An 11,255-nucleotide genomic window follows, 5' to 3' on the forward strand; every position below is an offset into this window, starting at 1 on the left:
CTTTTTTCAAAATTTTTCCAAACTTTAACCTCAACCATAACTTCTGAATGATCATTATAGCTATGGTTTTTATATCTGATTTGAACAAACCTATTTTTAGGTACCAATATTTTAAAACTCATGTCCTTGATTCTGGAGTTTAACCTTGGTTATAACTTTTGAATGGTTGCTAGTGTTTTATATAACCTGTATATGTATATTCCTTGAGACATGAACTTTTTGGGGTTCAAATATTTTGACCACCTTTAAGTTGATCTACCTTAACTATTGAGATTGATCTTCATTTGCAAAAAGATCGACCTTGCTGATAACGTTTGAATGGCTAATGACATTTAAATCCTTGTTACCGGACCTTTCCCTCGGTACCAATGATTGAACTCAGAATATACCCTGCCTTACAAAAGTTTTATCTTGGGCCATCTTTTCTGAATGGTTGTTGCTATAGCGTCTACATTTCACATAGGTATTCCTTGTGATTCCTTTCTTCGGGTGTCATGCATTTTTTTTTTATTTTGACCTTTGAAAATTTGAAAAACTTTAACCTTGGATTTGAACTTTTCATATTATACGGGCATCAATGTTTCATATATACTTAGTGCATTTTATTTACCATGTGTTTTCAAACATGTGCAATATTTCACACTCTCAACTATCATATACATGTAATTATAATTAAACCGAACAGTTCTGAACCTTATCCACTTTGATAGCATAATTATTATATCTAATATTTATAAATATTATAAATTTAAAACTTTCTCCTTTTTAAAAAGACTTTCACTCAAAATGTCGAACTTTCTATTGTCCCTGACTTGTTTTTAAAGAAAATAAAACCAATGAATTGTAAACGACAAATATGGATCGTATGGATTCTTTTACGAGTACACATCCTTCACGAGCACCAAACATTGATTGATTTCAACAAGCACATTATAATACACTGCAGTACTGCTTTAATCTTACATGAGCACCCTATATACCATAGAAATGCTCTAATTTCCACAAATACACATGTACTTTAAATAATGCAGCCTTTTCTTCCACAAGCATATTAGCATTATAAACTGACATTGCATTTAACTATCATAATGACATTAAATCTTCCACTTGCACACTATTTCCCACTACACTGTTTTTTAATTCTTCCTCAACACTAGGAAGATTCGGGGGTTTATAGTATTTGCCCTGTCCGTCCGTCTGTCTGTTTGTTTGTCCGCAAAAACTTTTACCTTGCTAATAGCGTGTGAGTGGATGGGGCTATGGCTTTCATATTCCACAGCTGTACTCTTTGTGACAAGACCTCTCTTTGGATAACACCATATTTGACCTCCCGACCTTGACCTTGGAGTTTGACCCACTTTTACAAAAATAATTACCACACATTAACCTTTGCAATAACTTCTCTTACTAACAATCAATTGCAAAGACAGCATGGTTTTTCAATGTACTGCAGTACTATCTTAATCTTAATCTTCTACAAGCACATTACATGCTACCTATTTTTCCCATACGCAGTCAACAGTCTGCAGCGTTGCAGTGTTGCAACCACTATTGAAATAACGACCACTATTGAAATAATTATATCAATAGTGGTTGAGAGTGCATTTCAATAACAAACATAGGTAATAACCACTATTGAAAAAATTATTTCATTAGTGGTTGAGAGTACATTTCAATAACAAACATAAATAGTAACCACTATTGAAATACACCCACTATTGAAATAATTATTTGAATAGTGGGCGAGATTCATTTCAATAACAAACATAGATTGCAACCACTATTGAAATAATGTTCACTTTTGAAATAAAGATTTCAATGTGGATAAAATTATTGATTTCAATAGTGCTTTGAACAATGAATCAAATATATATTGAAATAATTATTGAAATTAATTTCAAAAGTTGCTGACGCGGTGAAACTTTTCTTTCAATACTGGTAGTATTTCAATAGTGGTTGAAACCTATGATTACCATATTGAAATGCACTCTCACCTACTATTAGATAATTATTCCAGTAGTGCTCGTATTTCAATAGTGTTCCTATGGTTATTATATAGAAATGCACTCTCACCCACTATTGAAATGATTATTTCAATAGGGGTCGTATTTCAATAGTGGTTACTAACTATGTCTGTTATTGAAATGCACTCTCAACCACTATTGATATAATTATTTCAATAGTGGTCGTATTTCAATAGTGGTTACTAACTATGTTTACTATTGAAATGCACTCTTGACCACTATTGATATAATTATTTCAATAGTGGTCGCATTTCAATAGTGGTTACTAACTATGTTTGCTATTGAAATGCACTCTCAACCACTATTGATATAATTATTAGGGCCCCGCTTGGCGGGCGCCCTATAGTGATCAGTCTGTCCGTCCGTCCGTCCGTCCGAAATCTCTTGTCCGGAGCATATCTTTTCTCTCCTTGGCCCAATCTGGCTCATACTTCACCCACAGAGTGCCTTTGGGTAACCAGTGTGCAGTGAATTTAAACCATGTTTCTAGGTCAAAGGTCAAGGTCATAGCAGAATTATATGTAAAATCCTTGTCTGGAGCATATCTTCTCTCTCCTTGGCCCAATCTGGCTCATACTTCACCCACAGAGTGCCTTTGGGTAACCGGTGTACAGTGACCTTGAACCATGTTTCTAGGTCAAAGGTCAAGGTCATAGCAGAATTATATGAAAAATCCTTGTCCGGAGCATATCTTCTCTCTCCTTGGCCCAATCTGGCTCGTACGTCACCCACAGAGTGCCTTTGGGTAACCAGTGTGCAGTGACCTTGAACCATGTTGCTAGGTCAAAGGTCAAGGTCATAGCAGAATTATATGAAAAATCCTTGTCTGGAGCATATCTTTTCTCTCCTTGGCCCAATCTGGCTCATACTTCACCCACAGAGTGCCTTTGGGTAACCAATGTGCAGTGACCTTGAACCATGTTTCTAGGTCAAAAGTCAAGGTCATAGCAGAATTATATGAAAAATCCTTGTCTGGAGCATATCTCTCTCCTTTACCCAATCTGGTTCATACTTCACTCACAGAGTGCCACTGGTCAATGGATGTGCAGTGACCTTGGTCGAAGTTTTTAGGTCATGGTCAGAATTAGCCTCTCTGTTTTAAATCTTTGTTTGGTGCATAATTTTTTCCCCTTAATTCCAGTAAATTTATATAACTGGGGATACAAGATAACTTCGATATACATGTATATCTGTAAATTTGCAATATCCGTGAAGTCATACTAAATGACTTTTACTGTAGTACACAATGTTCCTCTTCAAAATAAACCCTTTTAAACTACCTTACATTTTCATGTTCATTGTTGAAAGCGGGGCCCTTTGCGATGGCCATCATCTCAATGATATCTAGTTTCAGTAGTGGTCGTTATTTCAATAGAGATTGCAACACTGCAGTCTTAATCTACCCAAAAGTTCGTGGACTTTTTGATAACCCCTCATAGACTGTAGCACTGACTTATCTGTATGTGTTTTCACTTTAGCTGCGCCATGTCCATATCTCTCAATGGAGTGTATATGTCGCACTGACGAGATAGACTGTCGTGGCAGGGGTTTAAAAAAACTACCCACGGATCTCCCCCACGAACACAACGTGGCCAAATTGTGAGATAATTTACAATTTGTTCTTATTGCATAAGTATTCTTTAAAAAAAATACATATGGAAGGGATTACTGAACAAACTTTTATTTTTGTCTTTTTAGTTTCCTGAGTGACAACTTCTTGAACAACTCTTTGGACAACACATCATTCCTGATTTATTCAAAAGTTGTTTACCTGTAATGCATTTCTTACATTGTATATCTGAATTGTGGATCATATATACATAATTGATTATAGTTGAAATATTTCTAAATTTGGTCGAGGATGGTATGATAATAACAAAAACAGAATTTGTATCCATCATTGCTAGGTTTGTACTTTTCATTTCAATACATCTTTTTGGTAGAGATCTCAGCAACAACTCCCTCAAGCAGGTGCCCGTGGGGATGTTCCGAAACCTGTTCAGACTCGTCTCTTTGTGAGTATTTATCAAAGCGGTATTTCATTTAATGCTGGTTTTTGTTCATGTATGGATTGTTTTGTCTCCAGTCATAAAGAGATATTCCGTAGGTGAAAGAAAACCTAGTGCAAGGGCATTTGCAACACCAATGACAAAATGGTGTTTGATGCTTTTTGCAGCAAACCCATTCTTCAAAGAAAAAATTAAGTGCATACAAGTAGAGAAAAATATTCCAATAAACGCAAGAGCCAAAAGTTCTATTTCGTTTTATTATGGTACATATATGATTTTATCATGATACATGTCTACAAATGAAAACAAGTAATTGATGTTTACGATTCGGCATTTTGCGACATTTCAGAAACTTGGAGTACAATCTAATTAGTGAATTAGAGGAGGGGGCGTTCGTTGGACTCTATAATTTACGAAGCTTGTAAGTTATGTTTTTATTTAAAATGCACGTTAGGGTTATTGATACTTCGGATGTAATTCATTCTTTTTATCAGAGTAGTACACAATTTAAAAATTGCGCTCATTTGAGTCATTTTCATGTTTTATGACGCATGCAAGAACAAACACGATTTTCTATTTTTATAGATACATAAAAGGAAATCGCATCCAAGATGTCTATCCGTACTCCCTGACAGGACTTTCAAAACTCCTAACACTGCAAGTACTCAGAAATGGTTCAAAATAAAAATTGCTTTTCCCTTTGAGCGTCAGTTGCAATAAAAGAAAATAAAGAGACTTATTGAATTATAATCAAGTACCTAACCAATTTTTTAAATTAATTTTTAACAGTGACCTGAGCGGACAGCGACTACGGTGTCTGTATAAGTTTGGCCTTGTTGGACTTAGAAGTGTGTCTAGACTGTAAGACAACCAAGATCACTAATCTGTTTTCTCTTAGCCTGTAATCATAATTCGTCTTCTTCATCAACATAGATATGCTACTTTAATATTCTTGCTATTTACCCGATATTTATCTTGTATTCTTGTTATGTTTCATGAAGAGATCTCTCAAGGAATCAAATCGAACACGTGTATAGCGGAGCGTTCAGTGGTCTCGACAGTTTGTTAACATTGTGAGTGAAGTATACAGAGAACCTGGCCTTATCCCTGTCTATTGGTCATTTATATGAAAAAAATATCAAAATAAGTTGATGCAGTATAATAACCTTGTTTATATTTTTATAACCAATGGCATAATTTAGATACATCAAGTGTTATTAATGGTAAAAGCAATTAAATGGTTTACGTAGAATAAACTGTTGATTCATTTGTTATCACTATTTACTTCTTTAGAGATCTGTCAAAGAACAAGATTTCGCACATCGATGGAAGTGCTTTTAATGGACTGGCAAAATTAAAGATGTTGTAAGTGTATGAGAGAGTGGTCGATAATAGAGTCGGTATGATAAAGCCATAGCAATAAAATTATTTTATAACAACTAACAAAAAGTTCATGATATTTTCAATTTGCCCGATTCCTCTGAAGATTATATGAAAATATGGTGAAAACAGGTCATCGAATACTTTATCCTTTAGATAGTTGATTTTTTGAGAATTTTTTAGCATTCTTTTCATGAGAAATGATAACATTATAACGGGAAACATTATAAATTGTATTGTTTTTATAGAGAAGTGGACGAGTTCCGTTTCTGTTGTTTGGCTCGGGAGGTGGAGAAATGTCTACCTGAGCCGGACGAGTTTTCCTCCTGTGAGGATCTCATGTCTAACTACCTCCTCCGGATCACTATCTGGATCTTGGGGACCGTCGCCTTTTTTGGGAACCTTCTGGTCTTTATCTGGAGGATCAGGGACGATAGGAATGGAAAGGTAACGTGTTAATAGCGATCCTGGGAGAAGTTCATTATTCAAATGGTTGCAACTGTCACATGTAATAGACTTTATGTATTCTTATGCTTATATGCAAGCTCACCGCAGCTTGTTTTTGCTAATTTTGTATAAGCCAAATAAAACACTTTCATAGAGATGAATAATGTCATTTATTAAAATGACGGTATAAATGTAAACAATTTAACAAACAAGAAGGGGATCAGATTCACAAGCTTTGATTAGCAGTTACGTAAAATATGATATTGTCTGATCCCCCAAAACTGACTAGAAAAAAGTATCTGTAAGACAAGACAATGAAAACTTCATATGAAAAAGTTAGCAAAAAGATGGCACATCAACACAAAGTAGGCCACAAGATGTGACATGCTAGTCTTTGTAGGATTCCTGTTGTGCCAAAATAATACCTCATAGTGTCACATGAGCCCTCAACATAACCATATACATGTAAGTTGATTTGTTTAGAGATCTCTTTCACTTGACTTTGTATTCTTCTTTTTCAGGTTCATTCTTTTCTTATTACAAATTTGGCAGTTGGTGACTTTTTCATGGGAGTATACTTATTAATCATTGCTGTGGTGGATAGCTACTACAGAGGAGAGTATATCATATTCGACAAATCTTGGCGGGAAAGTGAGTTGTGTAAATTCGCAGGCTTTATATCTACATTCTCTAGTGAGCTCTCAGTGTTTACACTTACTGTGATAACGCTGGACCGATTGATTTGTATTATATTTCCATTGAAATTGAAACGTCTTGGATTAAAGCAAGCTTCTATAGTGATGCCGTGTATCTGGATTGTAGTGACAATGCTATCCGGAATCCCACTTTTCGGTCTGGACTATTTTGACAATTTTTACGGGAGATCAGGAGTGTGCCTGGCGTTTCATATAACACCGGATAAACCAAAAGGATGGGAATATTCCGTGTTTGTGTTCCTAGTTCTAAACTTCATATCATTTTTAGTCATTTTCATTTCATATCTATGGATGTTTCTTGTAGCCAAACAAACAACTACTGCCGTTCGAAAGTCCAAGGCGAAGTCTGACAAGTCCATGGCCAAACGAATGACGCTTATTGTCATGTCCGATTTCTTCTGCTGGGTACCTATCATCCTTCTTGGATTTGCATCGCTAGGTGGCGCAACTGTTCCACCCCAGGTATTGCCAATCTGTTTTGCAAACGTTAACTCGACCTACATTAATATTTTTGGCCATATTTACAGAACATTCCTCAGTACATTGTATATATAAAATTCATTGCCTATTGATTACTGGAATTTCTTTCAGGTTTACGCTTGGGTGGCAGTCTTTGTACTACCTTTGAATTCAGCAATTAACCCTGTGCTCTACACGATATCCACTGCTCCATTCATGAGAAATATTAGAAAACGAGCTTCGCGCTTTCGGAAATCCTTCACGGGGTCAGCGAGAAATACCGATACAAAGAATTCGTTCATAGGTAAAGTTTGCTTACGACTCCAGGTCCTCCATACGTTTACTCATCACTCCTTGGACTATTGTTGAGAGGTAACTCCCGCGCACTATGTAGACGTCACTAGATACGTCACATGTAGAACTAGTCCCGCACTCAATTAACATCTTCAGTTTGCTTGGTAACAAATTGTTAGCGTACTTTTGAATTCTTTGTTTATCACAAAATGGTTTTCAACCGGTTTTCATACGATCAATTAGTTTATATTTTACTACATGTAGCGCAAAGGGATTTGTAGCTCTAAAGGATATACCAAAAGTTTTGAAAATACAGCATATTTCATATCTATGACAAACCGGTTTTTACAAGTAACTTACTATGCATTTAAATTTCACCCCACTCTTTTTTTTTTAAGAAAAGTAGAAAGTTGAAAAAATCGTAAACAATACATACAATAAAGTAAGTCTAAATTTAGTTGGAATACTTAAAAGTCAAGCTTGCCTTCTTTCTTGGAATAAAAATAAGGAAAATATGCCATACCCGGTATTCAATGCCATGTCCGGTATTCCTTGTCAATGTACATGTATATGACCAGACTTATTAAAGTAAATCTCTTGATTTCGTTAAGCTTTGATAACACAAGTAATTAACTACAATTTTATACAGTTAAGTTATGGAATAAATGTTGAATGTTTTTTTTTTTATTTTAGAAATCCTTGAGATTCATTGACATCTTTAAAAAATTTATTCTCTATATATTATTATTGTCCGCCTTTCTTTATTAATAATGGCATGGTTTGAGGTGAAAGTAAAATTATAGTTTTGTAGTCAGTAGTGCTTCATAATAACGTCTGTCGCCAGCGAAAAACATGTACATCCATGTTTTGCTTATGTTTCTTTCGAACGCTAAAATATAGTACATGTACATGTCATCTAGTAAAATTAAAATGAAACCTGACATTTCTCAGGTAAAGGGGAAAATTATTATATTTCAAAATACTGGGCTTAAGTATTATCAAAAGCGTTGTCAGTATACGACAAATCAAGCGACAGGCTATAGAAATGTCGTAAATTAAGACTAATAGTATTACTGGTTTAAAAAAAACTCAAATACTAGAACATCTCCCTTTTCTCATAAATGTAAAATGCCATTTAAAATGATCAGATCCAGCACAGAAACCAGACCTATGATAAGGTGTCATGAATGTGAAAGCATTCCCTGTCAACTGGTCAAACCTACATTGTTCTCCTTATCATGATCGAGTAATCAAAAAAAAAAAAAATCTGTCGACAATCCGGGGTGAAAATATTGGCCCCAACAATTTTTATGAAAGTCGTCTGTCAACTTTCGATTTAATGGCACATCGTTTACGTTTATGTAAAGAAGGACATTATAATGACAATATTAATTGCGAATGTTGACTTAAACGAAAATTGTATAGCTTTGTATGATCAATTTATTTGTTCTTTGCCTTTTCTTTTTATTCATTGTTCCTAGGTGAGACTTTACTTTTGCTTATCGAATTAACTGGAAGACATAATCTCCAGATGCAGGTGATAATGGTTTTCAGTTTTGTTGGAGACTGCTTAAAATTTTTGCCGAGATTTTGACCAATCTGTATTTAACATTTTGAAAGACCGCTAACAGTCTCAGACTTTTATTAAACTCTCAGACAGCTTGAATGCTGCAATTTAGATCAGAACTACTTGCCAGAGAGTCAGACTCAATTTATTGGGAGAAGCTGGTGGTAAAGATACAGGGTTAAAGCATATGTAAAGAGTTACCGATAAGGACAAGATGAAGTTGTTACATAGATTTTGATTCTAAAATTAATTTTCTTGGATTCGCAATCGAGCACACTGTCCTGGCAAAATAGAAGTTACCAAACATTTTAATTGATAATTACAAATTGCATTTTGTACCAAATTGGTAATAGTAACCAGCATTTTTTTCTTTTTAACAGAAAATTCCTCCCAGATCTGGAATCGTAATTCCATGTACCGACAGCTGGAGCTAACAAGATTACGTGGTCTTAAAAAGACGTATACAAACCATCACGACAAAGGCGCCAGGATAACGTCTTGACGTGGTCGTCAACAAACGTATGACAGTGACGCAGAGGAGTTATCTAATACACAAAGTGAATGTGATATTTTCACAAAAAGAGCGGAAAAAAGTGGTGTTCAAAGACCATAAGGTGACAGTTGAACGCCGTAAATGTAGCAAATACAAAAGTAAATTGTTCGAATATTTAATATCACTAGTTTGATGAGCACTTTTTTTTTATTTCATGATGTGATTTAATGTTTAGAGCATATTTTCAGAACTAACTAAGATTAGTGGTAGGAAGGGAAGAACAATCCCAAATACTGTTTATATTTTATAACACTAAAAATGACACCCGGTTTCCCAAATGAGTATTTTTGATTGATGATTAGAAAGCAATATATGTTACTGTAATTCATAATTATTATTATAAAATGGTGTGACATGTTGAGTTCATGCCTAACAATTGGTATGAAACAAATCAGCCAAAATACAAACCACGCAGGGGATATACTTGCTAACAAGGTAATTATATCGACTATAGAATTTATAAAATGCTGACATAAGACGATATGTAGAAATTCCTGTAATATTAACGTGTTTGTCAGAGGCCTGTCTCGGTTTAAGTGCTGATGCTTTATGTATCAAATAAGTTGGGGGATTAAACACCATATACAGATGATAGCGGGACATTGCTACACATATAATGACATTTGAAGATGGAAAAGTTGAAAGTATCTCGTTTGTCATAAAATTTAGTTTTTTTTTAGTAGGGCCCTATTGTCCATTTGTCCATAGTCCAGGAAAATATATGTTGCAGATTTTTTTTAATGTCAAGTTCACTGTGATATATCGAATCAGCATTTGAATGAAAGTATTTATTGTTAATTGATAATACATCGTCGATATATCTAAAAGTAGAGTTAAAGCCCACAACAAACGTTTTCTTCTGAAGAAGTTCACTTTACATTCTTTCAAAATTACAAAGATGTTGGATCATTTACAATATTTTTTCTTTATACTTTATTTATAAGATAGAATCCTATTCTTGTTCATTGTTTATATTCTGACTATCCTTCGTACAGCGTTTTACAAACATTTAAAGAGAATAATGAGAAAAAAAACTTTTGGTGTCATATTTATATTGAAGACTCTGGATTGAAATGTGAATTAGAGAAAATTTGCCAACATCAAACTTGTATTTTGGGGAGGGGGGGGGAAGCTGTTACTCGTCATCATTTACATCATCCCATTTGAAGTTATTTTTGTTTGTTTATTTTAAGATGTTGATCAATAAAAAAAAATTAGTTTTTACTATAAATCTACTTAGCAATCTAAATCAATTTTTAATAGTTTTATGTAACTGCCGGTCATTATATAATACATGTATGTGTTACTATTGAGACTGTCAAAATGAACATATTTTATTTATCAAAATCATCAAGCGTTTTACAAACATTTAAAGAGAATAATGAGAAAAAAAAACTTTTGGTGTCATTTAAAAAAAAATTATCAAAAATTTAGACGATGAATAAAAAAAATATTGACATCCCTAATAATTATATTGATATACTATTATATATCAAATAAAGTATTTTTGTTCGTTCTTTCAAAATGTTTTTCTTTGACATATCATTCTGTATTATTTTAATGCTCATCATTTCTGACTTGTTTGTTTGTTTCGATGTAGAAACGCCACCCATCAAGTTTTATCCTGTTATCACGATGTTCTCTAAATAGACGTCTCTAATAAGCCTGTACAATTATGATTTATATTTTAATGAATAAAGATATAATCATTCTGTCTAGAGTACATTAACACAAGATCTTCACCGCATGCTGAACTATTGACCTGCAGCTACATCTTATGAAAAGGAACAGCAAAACAGGGAAATC

At 34.1% G+C, this 11,255-nt stretch overlaps 1 protein-coding gene across 2 annotated transcripts in view; it reads left to right on the forward strand.

The window, feature by feature from the left end:
• LOC134236383 (G-protein coupled receptor GRL101-like) overlaps positions 1 to 10,731 on the forward strand; it is a 50,635-nt gene extending 39,904 nt beyond the window's left edge. The window contains exons 15-26 of one of the 2 annotated variants that reach the window (XM_062718546.1): positions 3,503 to 3,623; positions 3,723 to 3,797; positions 3,968 to 4,039; positions 4,383 to 4,454; positions 4,619 to 4,690; positions 4,823 to 4,894; positions 5,035 to 5,106; positions 5,327 to 5,398; positions 5,662 to 5,860; positions 6,382 to 7,038; positions 7,168 to 7,339; positions 9,277 to 10,731. In XM_062718546.1, the coding sequence (XP_062574530.1) occupies positions 3,503 to 3,623; positions 3,723 to 3,797; positions 3,968 to 4,039; positions 4,383 to 4,454; positions 4,619 to 4,690; positions 4,823 to 4,894; positions 5,035 to 5,106; positions 5,327 to 5,398; positions 5,662 to 5,860; positions 6,382 to 7,038; positions 7,168 to 7,339; positions 9,277 to 9,398 (1,778 nt within the window). In that variant the 3' untranslated portion in view covers positions 9,399 to 10,731. Of the gene's footprint in view, positions 1 to 3,502; positions 3,624 to 3,722; positions 3,798 to 3,967; positions 4,040 to 4,382; positions 4,455 to 4,618; positions 4,691 to 4,822; positions 4,895 to 5,034; positions 5,107 to 5,326; positions 5,399 to 5,661; positions 5,861 to 6,381; positions 7,039 to 7,167; positions 7,408 to 9,276 lie in introns of both variants that reach the window. The other variant, XM_062718548.1, reaches the window with a different exon arrangement.
• The last annotated feature ends 524 nt before the right edge of the window (positions 10,732 to 11,255 follow it).

Source organism: Saccostrea cucullata, unplaced genomic scaffold, assembly GCF_032062105.1.
Source record: "Saccostrea cucullata isolate Sc308-1 unplaced genomic scaffold, CSIRO_AGI_Scuc_v1 ctg270, whole genome shotgun sequence".
Taxonomy (NCBI): domain Eukaryota; kingdom Metazoa; phylum Mollusca; class Bivalvia; order Ostreida; family Ostreidae; genus Saccostrea; species Saccostrea cuccullata.